Source organism: Leucoraja erinacea, chromosome 3, assembly GCF_028641065.1.
Source record: "Leucoraja erinacea ecotype New England chromosome 3, Leri_hhj_1, whole genome shotgun sequence".
Taxonomy (NCBI): domain Eukaryota; kingdom Metazoa; phylum Chordata; class Chondrichthyes; order Rajiformes; family Rajidae; genus Leucoraja; species Leucoraja erinaceus.
Genome location: NC_073379.1, coordinates 21,375,669 through 21,398,122, shown reverse-complemented (window position 1 = coordinate 21,398,122; position 22,454 = coordinate 21,375,669). Strand labels below are relative to the sequence as shown.

Sequence of the window (22,454 nt, the reverse complement as noted above, 5' to 3'; positions counted from 1 at the left end):
GGGAGTGTTGATGTTCAAAGGAACCTGGATGTGCTTGTACATTAACAGTGAAAGCAGCACAGTATGCAGGCAAAGCAAGAAATCAGAAGGGCAAATGGTATGTTAGCCTTTATTGGATGAGGATGTTTATTGCAATTGAAAAGGGCTTTGATGAGCATATACCTGGTCTATGGCATACAATCTTGTCATCCTTACTGGAGAAAAGATGTACTTGGCAAGTGGGAATGCAGTGAAGATTCATCAGATGGGTTCCAGGAATTTGTAGGAAGGAACTGCAGATCCTGGTTTACAGCAAAGATAGACACAAAATGCTGGAGTAACAGCAGAGCAGGCAGCATCTCTGGAGAGAAGGAATAGGTGACGTTTCGTGTCGTGACCCTTCTTCAGAATGAGACTCAGGGGAGAGAGAGACATGGAGATAAGGAGGTGTAATGTGTGTAAACGATACATCAAAGGAGATGGAGGAACATTGTCGTAGAGCTGGAGGGCAGAAGGAATCACAGAGGGGGAGCAGCTAGAGATGATGTTGCAGATCTCTCGTCGAATAGAGGAGGAGAACTTCTTCAAAATAGGCATACCTTGAGGAGATTTCTAGGAATGGCAGGTTTGCTGTCTGAGAAGAGATTGTGTATGCTGGGACTGTATTTTTTAGAGTTTAGAAAGACTAGGGAAAATCTCATCAGAATTAACGAAAATCTTCCGGGATTGACAGATTTGATGAAGGGAGGACGTTTTCCCCGTAGAAAATAGGACGAGGGATCACAGTTTACAAATAAGAAGCAGTTTGTTCAACATGAGGAGAAATTCCTTCACCAAGTAGAGGCAGGAAACATGTTCCCGATGTTGGGCGAGTCCAGAATCAGGGGCCACAGTTTAAGAATAAGGAGTAAGCCATTTAGAACGGAGATGAGGAAATACTTTTTCACATACAGAGTTTTGAGTCTGTGGAATTCTCTGCCTCAAAGGGCGATGGAGGCCATTCTCTGGATGCTTTCACGAGAGTTAGACAGAGCTCTTAAAGATAGCGAAGTCAAGGGATATGGGGAGAAGGCAGGAATGATTGTGGGTTGTGGATGATCAGCCATGATCACATTGAATGGCAGTGCTGGCTCGAAGGGCCAAATGGCCTATTCCTGCACTTTTGTCTATTGTGAAAACTTGAGTTCTGTACCCAGGGAAGCTTTGAAAGCTTGGTCATATTAATTCAAAACAGAGATTGATAGATGTCTGGGCATTAAGGGAATCAAGGATTATGGCAAGAGTGCTGGAAAATGGCACTGAGTGGGATGATTAGCCATCGTCTTGATGAATGGCAGCTGGCTCAAGTGTCACATTCTTATGAAAACACACATTGATCTATTTTTAGCTTGTTGAGTATAAATTAATATTGACAGGTATTTATAAGCAGACTCTAATGGTAGATGGAGCTGAGAGACATTCCAGAAAAGCAGAAAATAACCTTGTAAAATTTTACAACTATGATTACTTACAGATATGGATATATGAAAATCAGAACAACATTGATAGCATGAATGTATTTTGAAATAATTTGTAATTGTTCATAACAATGTTATTGATTCAAATATCAATATGAATTCCAATTTCCTTCCAAAGTCAAAGCATTGATTAATCCTTTGCAACATAATACAGAACAGTATGGAAGGACGCATTGGACTGTTTAGAGCACAAAAGAACAAAACAATGACTTACACTTGCTTCTCAAGTGGAGTGTTTGGGTCTATTCTCTCTCCTGCAATCTCACTGAACTCTGGAACGCCATGTTTGATTAGATCTGGGGGTCTCAGCTGCCTGCGTCTGTTGCACAAGGGAGAGGACAGTTTCTTCTCAATGCCATTGAGCTGAACTACAAGGAGACAAGAAGAAAGAATGATAATACTTTAAAAAAATTATCCTCAAAGAAAACATTTCAAGAAAAGGAAAGCATTGGAGCGGGCCAGTCTTCGCATTTTACTTGCATCATTTTCTCAACCAATTTTGTATTCTCATTACATAACACAACTGTCCAATGATTACAGAAATGACAAAAGTGATTAATGCAAAAGCAAGGTGCCATGGACACTTAACATCTTAAGTAAATGTTGTTAAAAGGACAGCAACCTAAAACATTAACCGCATTTTCGTTCACCAAGGTAATTTTAGCCAATTTAGTTTTTACTAAGAAAATGCTGAACCAAACTGTAAAATATTATGGACAAAGCTAAATTCATAAAACTAAGTTAGTTATAATGGAAATGTCCATAATCTCGCCATGCTTTATCCGAGCCCACAGATCAGCAGCTGAAAGCTTTGGATTTCCCAATTCTGCAGCTATAGTCGTCACTTGTACATTATGTGCAATGTGACGAATAAAACTGATTGTATTGTATTGCATTGTCACACAGCATAAAAACAGGGCCTTTGGGCCTGAATCACATTGACCAAGACGCGTCATCTAAGGTAGCCCCATTTTCCAATTTTGGCCCATGCCCCCTTTAAATCTCTCCTATCCATGCATCTGTTCAGATGTATTTTAAATGCTATTATACCTTCCTCAACTCCTGAGCCCAAACACACCACTTAACTGAAAATATGAAATGAAAATGTTTAACACAAATAAATTCCTTATCTGATAACTTAATTTATTGTGTATCTACATCTTAAAGATTTTCCCAATGAATTGTATTATATAGCTTGATATTCATATATAGATGTTATCACTACACATTGCCCCAATCTGATTGCAAACCTGACCCTTACCTCAGAACTCTCTACCTCACTTCAACCCTCCCTACCTCACTTGAACAGAATTTAACCCTCTAATACTGTTCCAAATAACATCACAAATGTTCTTCCACCCAATCCACTCTACATTTCTCTCCTCTACCCACAAACTGTAACAGTGACCAACCTATTTTCTTCAATTATCTATCACAGGTGCTACACGGCGTATCCCAATGTACAGGAAGCTTTAGGTTTCATGCAGCAGCAAGCCCCTGGTGTGGGCAAAATGCCTGCAGGGAATGAATGTCAGCCCACCACACTCAACCCATTCAATGCAACTTTCCACTGAGTTTCTGGGCTATTTCACCGGCACATCCCAGTCCTAGTGTCCCTCAACCCACCATTACTGTTTCCTCCATAATCTTCACTTGGCACTGACTCGCAATCATATGTGAAAATAAACATTTGTGTCAACCCGACTGAATTCCTTTGGGTTAAGTGCACCTTAACAGCTGCTAGCTACACTGTTATGCACAGTAACATTATCAACATGTTTTGACAAGTTTAATTTCCAAGTTACTCACTTCATATTTGTGACTTTGCACTGTTCAACTCCTGTGGTAATACGCATTGCTGTAAAAATGTGCATTTACAAAAATCAATTCCTGACTAAGTTATTCTGTTTCCTACCAGTTACTGAAAGAATGTGTGCTTTTGGGACATTGTGTAAAAATTTTCCACAGTGTAGACCATTTTATAAAACATACTATGTTAGTAGAATGTCTAAACACACAAAACCTGCTTCACGCATAATCATAGCAGAAGGTGCAGAAAATAAGTCTCCTGAACCACAGAACCATCAGACAGGGTATAAACAGTCTGAAAATAAAACCATCTATCAGGCTAAGCTACCGTGCCTTCAATAGACATTGACATCGGTTTGAGTGGTTTGCAGGCAACACAAGCATCATGTCCATGAATACACACAACTTGCACTAATGTGGTTGGCTTTTGTCCAAGCCCATAAGAGGGTTGAACAAACCAGCACCGCAAACGTTCGTTCCACTAGCACTTCCCCAAGTCCCTTTCAGAAGAGAGCCATGCATAATGAAAACATATGGCTTGCAGAAACCACAAGAAGTGTTTGCGAACATGATTTTATGCACCAATACAGATGAATGAGATTTCAAAGCTTTGTGGTGTTGCTCAGAAAGAAGTGCATGAATATTCAAATGCTCAGATGTCACACTTAAACTGCCTTACAATTGTCAATCAGAAATGACAAAAAGAGCTGAAAAAAGCAAGAACATGCAATTTTCAAAATACAACCCCCTAAATTCTGCACTTAAACAACATGATTTATTTTTTATCCTTTTGAACATTCACTGTTATCTATACTTGAGAGATTTCTCCATGTAACCTGCTTAAAAAATGCAATAGGTCAGGTATGTAATTTGTGAACTCATTAGAACATCTGCCACACCAAAATCTGTTCATGATGCTGCTAATTGGAAGTGGCAGCTAATTAGGATGGAATAATTTGGCCTTGCAGGGGTTTCTGGATATTAACTTCCAGGTTAAAGAGAATTCATGCTGACTTTAAAAGGAATATTCAAATGTCTAAAAATATTATATTAGAAAGATCACACACGTGGAATGGCTACAAGGAAAAAATGACTCCCATTGGGCCAAGTTCCACCCTAGTTGGTGATAGCTCTCCAAACTGAAATTCAATGAGCTACAATTAGACATTTGAACTCATGCAAGGAGACTTTTAATTAAATTTGCCTGCTGCTACAGCCAAAAGTGCAAATTCATAACTGGCGCTGACCATTAAGAACTTTCAGTGGCTGTGAATGTACTGGATTCCTTCCAGCCTGGAGCTGGAGTTATTTGCATCCTTGGAGCGTGCACAAGAAATGTTGTTGTCTCCATACAAAGACACAAGGTTGGCATTTCATTCTGTTGCTGGACAGCAGCAGACCGACAAGCTTTGTATGGACAGAAACCCTCCCCGCAGCATATGAATATTGCTTTGCTGTCAAAGCAGATTTATCGCGACTGAAAAGGGGTTACACTTTCTGACCGTCCAGCTGAATGCCAGCAAATGCAACATCACTGCACCAGTCATAGTATCCAAAGCTTGTGGCAGTCCATTTATTCAACTGCTCTTTATGCCGATGTCTTCTGTTTGATTCCAGTGTCAGCCTGCACATTGATCAGCATCGGCAGTCAGCTCGAGTTGTCATCAGCTGCCATAGTAAGCTGTAAGAGGAGCGAGACGATGCATTTCGGCAACTGGCCCAACTGGTCCTCCTTCTCCTTCACCATCAGATCTCACCACATGAAGGTGCAGGGGATCTTGCTTGGAGAGGTCAAAAGCATGCAAGAAAAATTAGCTGGTGTGGAATGACAAAAATAAAGAAAAATTGGGACTGCTCCCTCTCATTAATTTGGTCACAGATGCAAAGGTCTCTCTCGTTGCTGTTGTATCTGACGGAGGTGACCTATTCTTGCTCCTCTGCCCTTGCAGTCCCCGAGTGCCATCTTCTGGTGCATCCAGAAATCCAAGGTGAAACCGATACGATGAGTCGGCATGCACAGGTTCCAAGACATTCGGGCCAAAAATATACCCAACGTCACCTTCATCCCAATGACCACCTTTGTGTGTGGCTACATCAGGCTTTATTTGGAACTAAAGTACGGGCAGCAGGTGCTGAGGTGCTGCTATCTGTTCTCTTGCAAAGGATGGGCCTGGCCCAGTTATGCACAACGACCCATTCAGCTGGACTTTGCTGCACTACTTTATCACTGTGTAGATATGTTCTTCGCACAAAATCACCTTGGGTGATTTGCACATTTTTTACAATAAATAAAAGTGATTTTTGAAATATAAAGGCAAGTCCACTGAAGGCAAAAGGTAATTGCAGATGCTGGAATCAGTAGCAAAACTAAGAGCTGCTGGAGGAACTGCAGGTCAGAGAGCATCTTCTGAGGGAAACAAACATTTAACCTTGTGGAGGAAGGAACTGCAGATGCTGGTTTAAACTTACAAAGATAGACACAAAAAGCTAGAGTAACTCCGGGCCAGGCAGCATCTCTGGAGAGAAGGAATGACGTTTTGGGTCGAGACCCTTCTTCAAACTGGTTGGGGATAAGGGAAATGAGAGATGTAGACAATGATGTAGAGAGATAAAGAACAATGAATGAAAGATATGCAAAAAAGTAACGGTGATAAAGGAAACAGGCCATTGTTAGCTGTTGGTTGGGTGAAAACGAGAAGCTGGTGCAACTTGGGTGGGGGAGGGATAGAGAGAGAGAGAAGGAATGCCAGGGTTACCTGAAGTGAGAGAAATCAGTATTCATACCACTGGCTGTAAGCTGCCCAAGCGAAATATGAGACATGAAACATTAAACCGAAGTGGCTGAGTAACCCATTCATGACGTTTTTGCCCTTCTGATAGAAGGGAAATGAAGATGTAGCATGGTAGAGACATAAAGAGCAAGCTAGACAGGTGGATGCTGGAAAACGAGAAGCTGGTGCAACTTGGCTGGGGGAGGGTGGAGAGGGGGAAGGGGGTGCACCTATTCATAAATGCCCAAGCTGGGAGATAAACCTTTGGGAGAGCTATCACCAACTAGCAGGTGGAACTTGACCTAGGAAAGTTGATTGGCTGACGCTGGGAGATAAGTGGGGGAAAACCTAAAAAATGCTGGGAGATAAGTGTGTAAAAATAAAAGGGTGTGGATAATCTGAAAGGAAAAGAATGTGAAGAATGGAACTGAATCAGGAGGGATCATGGCAGATGGGAGCAACAGGGGCAGGGGCTGGGAAACATGTGGTGATGGTGGGGCTAAAGAAACAGTATGACAGGGCATTGGGGGTTTAGGTAGGCAGAGAAGTGGTAAAAATAATTAAATCTACAGAAGTGCAATACAGGCAACAAGGCAAAACAAATATATATATACAATTAACAGGAAGATATGACAAGGTGTGGAAGGGCAGAGGAATGTTGGAACGTATGCCGACAGATCCTTCATATTTGCAATAGAGTGCTTAAATGGGATAGTGCATTTTCTTACCGTTATTAGCCAATAATGCACCCACCACAACAGGAAAGGTATATTCTTAAATTGTCTGCAGCTCTGACAACTGCCTACAGTTCCAGTTATCACATTACAGGAAATAAGCGATTGAAAGCGATGCAAGGAGTTTTGTGTCTGTGGCTAGGACCGAAAAATTAAACTATAGTGGAAGATTGGATGGCAAGGTTTATATTCCCTGGAAGAGGTTGAGGAGAGAAACAAACAACGTATATAAGGAGCGAGTAGATAAAGTAAATTAGGCAGATCCATTTCCTTCAGCAGAGGAGTGTAAAAAGCAGGGACACTGGATTTAGAATAATTGGTGGAAGAATTAGAAGGGTGATGAGGAAATCAATTTCACCCAGAATGCAGAAGGGGTCTTGCATTCAATTCACAAAAGAACATTATTTACTCCATTTTAAAAGTATTGGTATAAATATACACACCAGGGGGCCCAAGGAAATGGAATTAGACGGAATAAATAGTTCTTGCATAGTCACCATGGGATGAATGGCCTCCGTCTCCATCACAAATTATTCATTTTAAAACGTGGGCAGATGCTGTATAATGTGGATAAATGTGAGGTTATCCACTTTGGTGGCAAGAACGGGAAGGCAGATTATTATTTGAATGGTGTCAGGTTAGGAAAAGGGGAGGTGCAACGAGACCCGGATACCCTTGTACATCAGTCACTGAAAGTAAGCATGGAGGTACAACATGCAGTGAAGAAAGCTCATGGCATGTTGGCCTTCATAACGAGAGGAGTTGAGTATGGGAGCAAAGAGGTCCTTCTGCAGTTGTACAGGGCCCTGGTGAGACCACACCTGGAGTATTGTGTGCAGTTTTGGTCTCCTAATTTGAGGAAGGATATTCTTGCTATTGAGGGAGTGTGGCGTAGATTTACGAGGTTAATTCCCGGGATGGCGGGATGTTTATATAAGATTCCCTCCCATCCTTCTAAGTTCCAGTGTGTACAAACCCAGTTGCTCCAAAGAATGGAGCAACTGGGTTTGTACACACTGGAACTTAGAAGGATGTGAGGGGATCTTATATAAACATATAAAATTATTAAGGGATTGGACACGCTAGATGCAGGAAACATGCTCCCGATGTTGAGGGAGTCCAGAACCAGGGGCCACAGTTTTAAGAATAAAGGGTAGGCCATGGCGGTGCTGGCTCGAAGGGCCGAATGGCCTGCACCTATTGTCTGTGTATCTATGTATTTATAACGTAGAATAGTACAGGACAGGATTGGGCCGTTCGGCCCACAATGTTTGTGCCGAATGTGATGCTCAGCTTAACTGATCTCATCATGCCTGCAAGATATCCATGTCCCTCCATTCCCTGCAAATTCCATGTGCCTATCTAAAAAGCTTCTTAAACATCACTATCATGTCTGCCTCCACCACCACCACCACTGCCAAGGCATACTGTCTTTTGTTCAACATGGATGGGTCTGGTTGGGAGGGACACGGCCCAAATGCTGGCAGGTGGGACTAGTGTAGCTGGGACATTTTGGCTGGTGTGCGGGCAAGTTAGGCTGAGTTGCCTGGTTCCACACTCTATGACTCTATTCCAACATTGGTAGTTCCTTGTATCTCCAAGTTTATACCACGTGCAGCTTGTAAATCTAGAAAGTTTGTGGAAAGTGGAAGATTTGAACATAAAGATTATATATGCCCTTAATGCAATTATATATATTTTTAGCATTTATGCCCAGCTACTATTTAGGTATCTTGCCCTTCTACTATTTAGGTACCTTGCCCAGCTAAATGGAAGGAATTGTTTCAGTTAGTGTTGAGAAAGATTCTACATGATGTGCTTGTTAAGATGAATTAAATGCAGTGCAAAAGCAGCAAAATGTTGGTGTGAAACTTACACCAGTCAGTGTATGGAATAAAGCAAACTTAAAAGAATGTTAAGCATTATAATCCTGATAGAGCAGTTGCTGGTGGGCACACACCTGAAGATAGCAAAGTATTTGGTGGTATACCATAAATAGAGGTGCATTCACGGACTACATCATCACTAATGCCTCCAGGGCATTAAGAAAATCTTGGAAAATGCTCTTCCCTACATGCTGTCAGTGAAGCCAGAATAACTTCTACAAACACCCACCAGCTGCTGTAGAAAGTATGTGTGTTATCTTCCAGTGGTTGCTGCTGCTCATTATCAGCCCCATTCTGAGCAATGCAAGTACATAACAACCAAATTAACGATGGTCGCAAATGTGTACATTAGCGGCCTGCTCAAAGTTGGCTTGCTGCCTGCATGAGAAATAGCAAACACTAGTTAATTGCACCAGAATTTTCAGAAACTTTCAAATTAAACTTGCATTCTCTCTGCTTATTAATTCTGTTCGTCTGGAATTTAAGCCAAATCCCTCCATTTGATTTAGACAAAGTTTAATTGTTTAGCGAAATGTGCGGAGGATCGGGCCAAAATTCAACGAGGCAGGTTGGTGGAATGGTGAGATAAAACGTAATGAACATTTAATGTAGAAACATCGAAAAAATGTGCAGGAGTAGGCCATTCGGCCCTTCGAGCCAGCACCACCATTCAATATGATCATGGCTGATTACCCTGGTTCTGGACTTCCCTAACATCGGGAAATGTTTTCCTGCATCTAGCCCACCCAATCCATTAATAATTTGATATGTTTCTATAAGATCTCCTCTCATCCTCTACTTCTTTTTAGCAGGAAAAATGAGAAGAGGCACTCTCAACAAGAAAGGACAATTCTTCAAAAAAGATACGGGAAAAGATCTCAGAGAACATGTACATAATTTGTCAAAAGTAGTGGGGCAAGTGGAGAAACTAATTAAACGCAGACTGAATCATGGGTTCTATAAATTGAGGAACAAGGCACAAGAGAAAATGATTCACGATAAGCTTTTCTTATACACTGGATCACCAATTATAGAAATATTGTTTTAGTATAGAGATACAGCATAGAAACAGACCCTTCAGCCCACTGAGTCAGCATTGACCATCAAATCACCTGTACACAACCACACTAGGGGCAATTTTACACTGGCTAATACATTTAGAAACCTGCACGTCTTTGGATTGCGGGAGGAAACTAGTGCACCCAGAGAAAACCCAGCCAGTCACATGGAGAACATGCAAACTCCATACAGATAGCATAGTCAGGATCAAAGTCGGGCTCCCGGTGCTGTAAGGCAGTAGCTCTTCTGCTGGGCATCACATTACAGCAAAGATGGATAGGTATTAGGGAATACTTAAGAAATTGTCCAAATTGACCATGGGTAGACACATGGCCAGACTGGGGAAGCCCAGACCAGAGGTACTGTTAGATGTGATGTCGATATTTGAAATCTTGAAGGATGTAGACAGGAGTTGAGAGAGAACTTGTTTCAATTGGCAGAGATAATCAAGAAATAGGGAACATGGAATTAAGGTAAAGGGAACAAAACTGAAGATTATCACCAAAAGAATCAAAAATGACAAAATTATATATATTTTTTAAGACTGTGGTTAGAGTCCGGAATGTACTGTCAAGGGCAGCAATTGTCAGGAGCTGACCAAGTACCCGCAAGGTGTAGGAAGGAACTGTAGGAAGGAACTGTAGATCTGGTTTATACCAAAGAGAGACACACAAAGCTGGAGCAACTCAGTGGGACAGGCAACATCTCTGGAGAGAAGGAATGGGTGACAGTGTCAGTCTGAGGAAGGGTCTCGGACAAAAAAGTCACCCAAGTATCTGCAACGATTTGAAAGAGCATGACAAGTGGTCAGGGGAATGGAAATAACTGGATTGCTGTTACATGAGTCAGAGAAGACACAAATAGTAAATCACTCTCCTTCAATACTAACTTTCGGAGCTTATTTTTAGGTCTGTTAACCTATTTTAACAATGTGCAAATATGTCCCTTGAAAGCTTTATTTCTCCAAGGAGAATATAGCCTCTTCATTCTTTTTATCTCCATTGAAATTGATCTTTCATTATTTCCATTCTGCAAGTGTGTTAACGTCTTCCATTATAATCAAAATATTCTTTTTACATCTGAGAGATCACCTATAAAAATATTTTCACACATTAATTACAAAAGTGGGCATTTATCTTAGTGCCCTAAATTCTGCTCAAGAACTATACATGTACCTGTACTACTATTACATCTCACGTCTTTGTCCTGAAGCTCATTAAAAGGTTAATATTGATATAAATGAATTGTAGCTTTACTCATTCAGTCACTCCACTGCGCACCATTTGTCTCCTGTTTCCTTTTTGGAACCTAATAACCCTGCACAAATAGGGTTGTGATCTAAATACAAGAAACTGCTACAGTTGCTCAAAAGGGATTTTGAACAAAACCAACAAAGCCCCAGTCTAGTTAATAACATTTGTATGCAGTATAAATGGTGGCTAACTAAATAATACAGCCACATAGTATTATCTTTATGGGGTTTGACCCATACTCAATTGCGTGGGCTAAAACAAAGAAGAGGAATTTTATTCTGAAGCCATGTTATCGCATCTGTCTCTCTTTTTAAGACCTATGAACTGTTATGCCACCATTAAATACGAGTACTACAAAATTGCTTTAGTTCAAAAGGTCATGTGTGTCTCATTTTTATTGGGAAAATAATTCAATGCAATTACTAACTGAGTGCACTATGAAAATCGGATTACGTGAAGTACATGAAGTCAACATTATCCAGCAGTTTACTATCTGTGAAAATGTAAGCTCAAGGTTGGCCATGGATTACCGGTAGTGTTGTCAAATATTGCGTATTTCTTTTTTGAGATGCCTGGCAAATTCCGTTTGCCATGAAATAGATGCATTTGATGCCTTGTGCTGGCAGGCTGTGAAATTGAGTTTGGAGACACGAGGGTCATGAACGAAAGTTACGAATGTGGGCCAGATCATGGGTTTGAATGGACAACCAGAGCCAGGATTCAGGGAGGACAGACACTAAAGACTGGAGAAACTCAGCGGGTCAGGCGGCATCTCTGGAGAAAAGGAGTGATGTTCGGGTCGAGACCCTTCTTCAGACAGAGTCAGGGGAAAGGGAAACGACAGATATAGGACAAATGAATGGAAGATATGCAAAAAGCAACAATAATCGAGGAAAGGTGAAGCCCACAATGGTCGATTGTTGGCTGTGGTTAGGTGATAACGAGTTATATACACTGAAATTCAACAGGACGGCAGCGAAACTAATACGAAGACTAGATGGGGATGGGTCAAAGTGAGGGGATGCAAGGGTTACTTGGAGTTAAATAAATCAATATTCATACCACTGGGTTGCAAGGCTGCCCAAGCAAAATATGAGGTGCTGTTCCTCCCATTTACGTTTGGCCTCACTATGACAATGGAGGCGGTCCAGGACTGAAAGACCAGTATGGGAATGGGATGGGGAGTTAAAGTGTTTGGCAACAGGGAGATCACGTAGGCCGAGGCAGAGTGGCCAAAGGTGTTCAGCGAAATGGTCATCAAATCTGCGCTTGTTCTCACCGATATATAGTAGTGGGAACAAGGAGGAATGACTGTGCTGGGCCAAGTCTTTGAAAGATACGCTGTTTGTCTATGCCATAAATCCAGCTCTTGTGAATCTGGGGTTTCTTGGCTTTCATTTTCAGTGTTTTATCAGCTCCGACAAATGTTAACTCCAAGATCAAAAAAAATATTGCATTCAATAAAAGCTTGAAGCATCCTTAACTGGAGAGTGAAATGGGTAAAGATAATATATTGTATGGTGAGATTGGGATTGCTGTGGCGACAAGTCACTGGTGAAGCAATTTGATCAACATGTTAATAAAGGCAGAGAAAAAAGAGAGAGAAATAAAGTATTTAAAAGCTGTGAAATATTTGGACAGAATTATTGTAAAGGTTCAGCAGATTAGACAGCGTCAGTGGAAAAAAATATCCAAAATTATTTAATTTGACATTAGTTCGAATGAGATTGTTTCTCAAACTTGTGATGGACAGTGCTGGGAGCCACAGACAGAAAGGTCAGACTTGGAGCAGGATGCAGAATTGATAGGAACTTGGAAACTCAGGTATTTTGTAAAACAGTCACCTCATCTGCATTTAGTTTCCTTAATATAAAACAAAACCACATTATGAGCCTCCTTAAAATAATTGAGTAGTTGACTTGCCTTGTAGGTCATTGCCATTCTGCTCTGGATTTATCTTCAATAAAAAAAGAATGGGTGGCCCGAAAAGAGCAGAGATTGGATTTGAATTATTTAAAATATTTACCTCCCACTAATCCGTTTGTTAAAGTTTCACCCACGCCATCTATAAAGTAGAAGGGATACGTTGTGACAAATTCAGCTGAATTTTGCTACAGAGTTATACACCACTGAAACAGGTCCTTTGGCCCAACTTGTCCATACCTTATCTAAGCTAGTCACATTTGTCTCTAAACCTTTCCAGTATACAGTACACATCCTTTATATATTGTTAATGCAAAATTAAGTCATTGAACACGGCTGGTCTGAAAATGCATTCCCATCAACTTAGCCCAAACCTGGAAATGTCTAAATCCTGCGAGAGTTATATTATCAGAGGAGATATAACCAAAGCAGTCATCAGTGCATGACAAAAGGAAAATCAATAATGAAGTCACTGAAAATGACTGGTCTGAAAATGCATTCCTGATTAAATCCTACTGTGCCTCAACGACTTCCTCTGGCAGCATACCCACCACCCTGTGTGAAAAAGTTGCCAGTCTTCTATTAAAGTCTCCACACCTCAATCCTCTTCCCTCCAGTCCTTGATTACCCTACTCAGTGATAATTTATAGCATTTTTATTGTTGTTGCATTCACCCTGGGAAAAATACTTTGTGCATTTACCATATTGATTTGTGATTTTACACACTTCCATAAGATCACCTAAACTTCCTGCATTCCTTCAAGGAATAAAGTTCTAGCCTGTCAAACTTGCTCAAGCCCTCGAGTCGTTACAACATCATTGTACATCTTCCCTGCACGCTTCCAGCTTAATGGCATTTTTCCTGTGGTAGGGTGGCCAAAACCTAAAATATCAAAATGCAGTTCCACAAACCCTTTGTACAACTGTCACATAACACCGCAACTTCTACACTCAGTTCCCTGACTGACGGGATGGCCAGTATGCTAAAAGCCTTCTTTAACCCCCTCTACCCCGACTACCTGCAATGAATCCTTGAAAAAACAGACATTTCACATTAGATACTGACTGGTGTCAAACTGTAGACACCAAAAGCTGGAGTAACTCTGGCAACATCTCTGATGTTTCGGGTCACCCCATCCTTCTCTCCAGAGATGCTGCCTGTCCCGCTGAGTTGCTCCAGCTTTTTGTTTCTATCTTCAGTTTAAACCACTTGCACATCTGCACTTCCTTCCCACACATGGTGTCAAACTGTAATTCTGTGTGACTTAGAAAGTGGCAATGCTACTCGTTACATTTGAAAAGGCTGTGGGTGAGGCTCAGGGGGGCTGTCCCACTGCGGCGACCTAATTGGCGAGTTTAGAAGAGTTTGCCCTCGACGCATACACGCAGCATGGTCAACACGAGGTCCTAGGAGGTCTTTGGAACTCTTCTTCATGCTCGAGAGTAGTCACTGTGTACTCGAAGCCTCAGCCAGGTTGCGGCATATTTTTCAACATGCTGAAAAATGCCCGCGAGTAAAAAAAAAGTCGCCATGGGGAGAAAATAAATAAATAAACAGATAAATAAATAGATACAAAAAAAAATCTATACTTTTTTACTCGTAGGTTTAGTCGAAATAGGTTGTAGTAGGTCGGCGGTAATCGAGGGTAGTCAAAGGTAGTCTTCAACATAGTCGAAGGGAGGTCGAAGTAGGTCGGAGGTTGTCTTCACTCTCCACTATTCGGTAGTCGAAGGTAGTCTTCAACATAGTCGAAGGAGGTCTTCAACATGACACTTTTTCAAACTCCCCTAAACTTTTCTAAACTTGCCAATTAATTCACCGCTGTGGGACAGCCCCTTAAAGCTTTGGAGTGCAGTGCAGAATTTTGGCTCCCTTATTAAAAAAGGGAGAGGACTGCTCAGCCACCCAACTAACCCTTGATTAAAACTGCAAAATGCAGATGGCACCACTCAACCTCAGTTGGAGTGAAAAGCCCTTAATGTTAAAGTCATTAAACAGTAACTTAAATATTTAGCTTTATATTCAAAAGTAAAAAGGATACTCAGAGTAAGCATCACAAAATGCATTACAGTTCTGAACGACATACGACTGGGTTTAGCTTTTCATCTTTAGCTATAACAATCTACCCATGTCATTGATAGGGGTTGTGAGCACGTGCTCCATGTTTCGTTAAGCAGGATACCAATGTGGTGTACTACTTAACATAATAGACATTCTCAGGAGCATCATCCAATAAGATTGATTATCAACTCACATCGCGAGTCATTACTCCAAATGGCCAAACGGTTGGTCAACGCTTTATGAAACATCTTAAAAATCAAAAAGAGGGAGAACTGAAAAAGCAGAGCAGAACCTGGCCAGCTGATTTTCTTACATGCAGTTTCAACCAAGATACTAGGAACAGAAGTCACAATAATGAAATACCAATTCAAGAGGAGCAAACGAAATGATCACAAATCTTTCATCAACATTTATTAATGATACATCAGCAAGAAAATGCTTGATATACTGTAAAAGTTAAGAGATCACTTCAATACGGATTAATGAGCCGTGCCTACAACAAAAGGCAATAAAAGCAATACCTTGAAGCTATATTTTAGATGATGCTTGACAACTCTCATCAAACAATCCCTACTGGCCCACCTCCAAAGGTTCACCCTCACCTAAACTATTAATAATTGGTCTCCTTCTGCAACCTCCATCCCTCCTCCACCATCATCATTCTCTGGGCGGGGGCCCCAGACTTACCTAATTTCCCTTGGGTGTTCCATACAGGTGGAACACACAAAACAAATGCTTTGTCTTGCACAATGCAAGCATTACTGAATTACCAACTGAAGAATGGTCTCGACCCGAAATGTCACCCATTCCTTCTCTCCAGACATGTTGCCAGTCCCGCTGAGTTACTCCAGCATTTTGTGTCTATCTTTGATTTAAACCAGCATCTGCAATTTTTTCCTACACCGAAATACCAACAGCAGGCCAATATAAATGCTAAACTCTAGCTGCTTTGGTTCATTTGAAGGCCCCAACAAAGTTCTATCACCACGCACATTGCACAGATTACCAAATACAAGGACAACTTGACTTCACTTTGCAGCTGGCATTCTGTTATGATTTGCAGCTTGTGTAAAATATCATCAGTGCACACAATGTTATAATAAGCAAGTGTCCATAACAGCTGAAGAATAAGACTCCTGGCCAAGTGCTTCCCACTCTGTGATACAATTGCATCTACAAAAAGCAGAATGTCTTTAGAACTAGAGATGGCATTGATTCTCTATGCCAGGGGTTTCCAACCTTTTCCATTCCGTTTACCCCAGGCAACTTTAATAGCACATAACAATGTTATTTCATTTATTTATGAACAACTAATGATGAACAGATCCCAGTATACCAGAACCAAACACAGTCAGTCAATGAGAAAAAATATGTACAAATCCAGAATCAACAAATTTACCCCTGGCTGGGCAAAATGTACCTCCTGGGGGGCAAATTTACCCCAGGTTGGGAACACTTGCTCTAATCATTCTAGACACATAGAAAAGACTAGAACTGTTTAAAAACTGAAAAAAAAACTAAACTCAGTGGGTCAGGCAAACTCAATGGGTAGAGTGAGATCATTGACCTTCATTGGTAGAAAGGTAGACACAAAATGCTGGAGCAACTCGGCGGGACAGGCAGCATCTCTGGAGAGAAGGAATGAGTGGTGTTTCGGGTCGAGACCCTTCTTCAGACTGATTCATAGTTAGAAATATTTGTAGAAAAACAGAACACCAACTTTTTAAAAAGGCTTCCTCTGCCATGTATACCACAAGAAAATATGGCAATGCATTTTCTTTAAAATAAACGAGGAATGCATTTGGCGGAAATTTGATCCAGGTCCCTCGTGTATATGATGGTTCCAGGCACAATGGCAGATGACATAGGTGTGCATAACAGCAGTTGGCATGCAACGCACAAAGTCATTTGCATGAAATTCATACTCCATTCACAAAGGACATGGGCCTTAAAACTGTGAGGGCAGTCCTAGCTGGGGTATCGTGATGTTACATGTAAGCAAAGTGTATTTTATTATTCCACAGTTAAAGTGCTTTCTTTCCCACTGGCGACTGCTGGGATATTGATCTTCCCTTCAGACAGCCTCCTGTTTAAGTTGATCATCTTTGAGTGTCGTCCCCACCCCATCTGTGATCAACTTCCATTGCCAATGCCCTCCATGGCCAATTGGATCTCTTACCTCACTGAAGCTCTTACACAAAACTGGCTGGCAGAATCTTTTCAATGAGCAAAAACAGGAATAGTTCGGGCTCGAAAAATGTTTAACATTTGCTTAATAACTTTGAAATTCATCAACCAGTTTTCTAATTAATCTTACCATGTTACCTTTCTCCCCCACCCCTAATGTGCGTTAAAGTTGAGAACAAGTTTTTTTTTTAAAAAAGCATTTACTACTGCATGGATATATAAATAAGTTCATGGTAGCTCACGGCGTGAATTTGAAGAACTGTGTTGCAATTGCATCAACTGAAGTTGGAACAGTAACATTATATTCTATTTTTCAATTCTCTAGCCCAGGGGTCGGCAATCTACGACGCCCAGGCCGAATGTGGCCCGTAACCTGAAATCATCCGGCCCGCAGGTGGATTTTGTTTCCCCTATTCATCCGGCCCGCCGAGCCCCCGCCCTGAGCGTGGCCGAGCGCCCGCCCCGAGCTCTGGCTGTAGGCCGCCGGCATGGCAGCGCAACTTTTGTGAACAGGTTTAAGAGAGAACTGCAGATGCTGGAAAAATCGGCGGTAGACAAAAATGCTGGAGAAACTCAGTGGGTGAGACATGCAAGGATTGCATGAGGCTGCCTCACCCGCTGAGTTTCTCCAACATTTTTGTCTGCCTTCTGTGAACACGTGTTTTTATGCCTGCCATCCAGGGCGGGATCCATGTGTACACATGATAGATGTAGCCCGCCAATCCGCACACAGACATGTGTCCCGGCCCCTATGCAGAACAAGGTTGCCGACCCCTGCTCTAGCCCATAACTGTGATGGTCGGTGTCAGTACAAAGCAGACCCAAATCACCCTTTACATAATCCCACTCACTCACATGTGTGCACAATCTAAATCCTTGTTATGTCCAGGTTCAGGTTATTTGCACTGGCATGTTCATCTCCTAACACTGGCTTTGTCAATGCCAGGAATCTATGCTTAAGGCAAGATGCTCATTGCTACATGTTACAAAGGTCTGCAATGAAAAAAAAATGCCACTCAGTTTGAACTGTGGGACTCAAGTCCAAAAGTGTCAATAAAGCATTGTCTGCTGATAGTTCAGCTGCTCACAACTGATAGGAGCAGAATTAGGCCATTCGGCCCATCAAGGCTACTCACCCATTCAATCGTGGCAGATCAATCTCTCCCTCCTAATTCCAATCTCCTGCATTCTCCAGATAACCCCTATCACCCTTATTAATCAAGAATCTATCTATCTCCGCCTTAAAAATATCCATTGACTTGGCCTCCACAGCCTTCAGTGGCAAAGAATTCAAAAGATTCACCACTGACTAAAGAAATTCCTCCTCTTCTTCCGAAAGGAACCTCCTTTAATTCTGAGGCTATGACCTCTAGTCCTAGACTCCCACTAGTGGAAACATCCTCTCCACATCCACCCTATCTAAGCCTTTAATTATTCTGTATCTTTCAATGAGAACCCCCCCCCTCATTCTTCTAAACTCTAGCGAGTACAGGCCCAGTGCCGACAAACAGTCATCATAGGTTAACCCACTCATTTCTGGGATCATTCTGGTAAACCTCCTCTTGATCCTCTCCAGGGCCAGCACATGCTACCTCAAATACGGTGCCCAAAATTGCTCACCAATACTCCAAATACAGCCTGACCAGCACCTTAGAGCCTCAGCATTACATCCCTGCTTTTGTAGTCTAGCCCTCTTGAAATAAATGTTAGCATTGCATTTGCTTTCTTTACTACCGATTCTCATTCGAAATTGAACTTGCTGCATGCTCCCGATATTAAGGCTCACAAAGCATTATGCAATGCCACAATATTTGCCATTATTACCAGATAATTAAATCTCTACCAAACTTTCCCACAGCTGATATGCATAAATAAAATTAAACTCGAACACCGACCTGAAAAGGGTGGCACTGTAAGCTTATTCCATTCCCATGGTTGGTCGTATTCATCTGCAGGCCTGGCGTCATCCTGTGGCAACCTGCTTTCTCTCAGGCAACTATCAACACTCTCCGTGTCTGAAGCTGCACCATTCTCTTCAGGTTCATAGGGTGTGTCATACAATTGAATTCCTTTCTTCTGACTCTCTTGCCTGTGAATCTCTGGAACATAAACGAGTCTCATGAGTGTAAGGGAAGAAGCGTAGCAAAGAAAAAAAAATCCTTATCAATCAAACTGTTTAAAGTCGATGTATTTTATTGCATGCACCTGTAAACACACAATGCCAAAAAAGGAACCAAACACAGAGTACTTTCTATATTCTTTCCCTGTATGATATTTTGGTTAAAGGCTATACAAATTTCATTATCCGCATTTGTCTCAGCCGTTCCACATTCAGGGCGGCACATTGGCGTAGAGGTAGAGCTGCTGACTTGCAGCGCCAGAGACCCGGGTTCTATCCTGACAACGATTGCCGTCTGCAGGAAGTTTGTATCTTCTCCCTGTGACCACTTGGGTTTTCTCCATGTGCTCTGGTTTCCTCCAACACACCAAAGACGTACAGGTTTGCTGGATAATTTGGCTTCTGTAGAACTGTAAATGTGCCTGTCCCACTTAGGCGATTTTTTAGGCAACTGCAGGCGACTAGTTTGTCGCCACATGTTCGCCGGAAATAGTCTCCTCAGTCGCGCAAAAAGTCGTACCGGTCTTTCTGGTCGCCGCTAAATTTTCAACATGTTGAAAATTTTTAGGCGACAGTGGGTTTGACGCCAATGAGTGTAGCTTGACGTAGGTGCTGTCATAGTTTTTCGGCGACCCGCTACGACTATGACAGTCACCGGCAGTGGCCTAAAAAATTGCCAAGTGGGACAGGCCCATAAGGGGTGACTGGTGGTCGGCGCAGACTCGGTTGGCCGAAGGGCCGATTTCCGCACTATATCTGTAATATCCAAAGTTTATACTGCCCTCTTTCAAAAACAATTCACATAGCACAGTAGAGCACAACAGGTTCTTCAACCCACAATATCTGTGCCGAACATGATGCCACGATCAACTCTTATGTGCCTGCACATAATCCATATCCATCCATAACAGACATCAATGTGCCTATGCAAAAGTTTCAAATGCCACTATTGTTTCTGCCTCCATCACCATCCCTGGCATTGGGTTTCAGGCACTAAACAACCGTTAAAACAAAAAAAATGGCCACGCATCTCCTTTAAACTTTGCCCCGTCCCATTTTAAAGCTGCACCCTCTGGCATTGGATTTGTCCATCCTGGGAAAAAAGATTCTGACTGTATACCCTCTCAATGCCTCTCATAATTTTAGAGAAAACAATGCAAGTCTGCCCAACCTCTCCCTAATCGGCATCATTTCATAAACCTCCTCTGCACCCGGTCCAAAGCGCCAACATCCTTCCTGCATTGGGGCGACCAGAACAGCCCGCTATACACCTAATGCAGCCTATCCAAAGACCCAAAACGCAAAATCGTGGCTTACTGACTCTTATATTCAATGCCCTGACCAATGAAAGCAAGCATCACATGTGCCTTATTTACCAGTCTGTCTGGTGTTGTCACTTTTCAAGGGGTTATGGGCTTGAATCCCAAGATCACCACTCTTCACACCAATGCTGTGAAAAGTCTTGCCATTAATGGTATATTTTCTCCTTGCATTTGACCTCCTGAAGTGCAATAACGACAGGTTAGTTGAAAACCTTAATCTTGCACAAGTTGATTTTAGATCCCGCCCACTCATCTCTTTTGGTGAAGATGTTGATCAAGTCTCAGAACTCGACCTCCAATGGTGGAGAATACAAGCCTTGTCTGATTCTGTGGAACTACCAAAGTTTGGGTGACCATGGCTCAATGTAATAATCTCTGGTTAAAGAGTTTCCAATTGGATCTGAAAAAGATACCCACTTCAATGGGAAGTCTGTTGGAGCCAAGATGCATAAATGCAGCAGGAAAATAAAAGAAAAACGTTGGGGTGATGACTGACTTCTTTAACTTTATTGTAAAAACATTGGTCAGTATCATGCACATGAGCTGCAGGTGATGCTCACAGCACACATTATGAAACTGAGCTCTGCCCAAGCAAAATATGAGATGCTGGAGAACAATATGAATATTGATTTCTCCAACTTCAAGTAACCCTGGCTTTCCCCATCTCCCTGACCCTTCCCCATCCTAGTTCTACTGTCCTCCTGATTAAATATTACTGATTGTATGGCTTATTGTCATCTTCTCCTCAGCTAACAATGACCCGTTCTACATTTCCTTATCAGCTGCTTTGATCTGTCATTTTCACACCTTACCCTTCCATGTCTCTAGACTCCCTCTCCCCTGATTCTCAGTCTGAAGATGGGTCTCTACCCAAAATTTCATCCATTCCTTCTCTCCAGAGATGCTGTCTGTCCCACTGTTACTCCAGCATTTTGTGTCTAACCTCCATTGGGTCAGGTTTGGGAAAGGGTGGTACTCCAAAACACAAAAACAACATTTATAAACTAATATAACTATCTTTGTAATTAATCAGATTCCTGTCAAAAGCTAAATATATGTAACTAAACAACTACTGAGAGAACACCTAGCTACTTTTTTTTCACCCACAACTTTCTGCATTCTCAAGAATAAGAGTCCAAATGAGTCAGCGCTGAAATGAGTCATAATATGCCATTGATAATATCATTGTGCCAGGAACCAATTGCGAATCCATACCAGCTGCTCAGCAAAGCATGTAATTATAGCACAGAAAAATAAATTATTGATCATTTGAGAACGTCTTTCTCAAACTTGTTACCTCCACTTCCTTGAAGAATAGCAGGAATTGCAAAACACAATATTTCCAAGCTGCTCTCATGTCACATACTATCCTGACTTGGACATGTTTGCAGTGTTCCAAGGTTCCTGCAGCTTTTAAATCGTCCCACGGCTGCCTTCCTGAAAGGGATGGTGCTGGGCACACTAGGGCAAGCAACATGGCTGCTTACAGCCAGGATATGAGGCTCAATCCTATCCACGTACCAAATCCGTTATGTCCATGGATGGCCAAATTGATGGACAACTGTTTGTTTGTTTGTTTTTCTCAGAAACATCTTAAAAAGCAAAAATGAGAGGTAGGATCTAGAGCTTTGGATCAAGACTATCAAACTATTTACAGCCAACGGTGGGAATAATAAAATTCTGAGACAATTCCCGAGTCCACACAGTAAACGAAGAACTAAGGGCTGTTGTCTGGACAGTGCCAAGTCAGAAGCTTCACCTTGAAAATCTATCCTTACTATATTTAATCTTTGACATTTTATTATTAAAAAATTAATAGTCTTGTGCATACAT

At 41.8% G+C, this 22,454-nt stretch overlaps 1 protein-coding gene across 1 annotated transcript in view; it reads right to left on the bottom strand.

Moving 5' to 3' along the window:
* LOC129695359 (SH2 domain-containing adapter protein B-like) overlaps positions 1-22,454 on the bottom strand; it is an 85,182-nt gene that overhangs the window by 26,966 nt on the left and 35,762 nt on the right. The window contains exons 3-4 of the mRNA XM_055632242.1: positions 19,076-19,279; positions 1,711-1,864 (exon numbers count right to left, since the gene is read on the bottom strand). Coding sequence (XP_055488217.1) covers positions 1,711-1,864; positions 19,076-19,279 — 358 coding nt within the window. The remainder of the gene's footprint in view (positions 1-1,710; positions 1,865-19,075; positions 19,280-22,454) is intronic.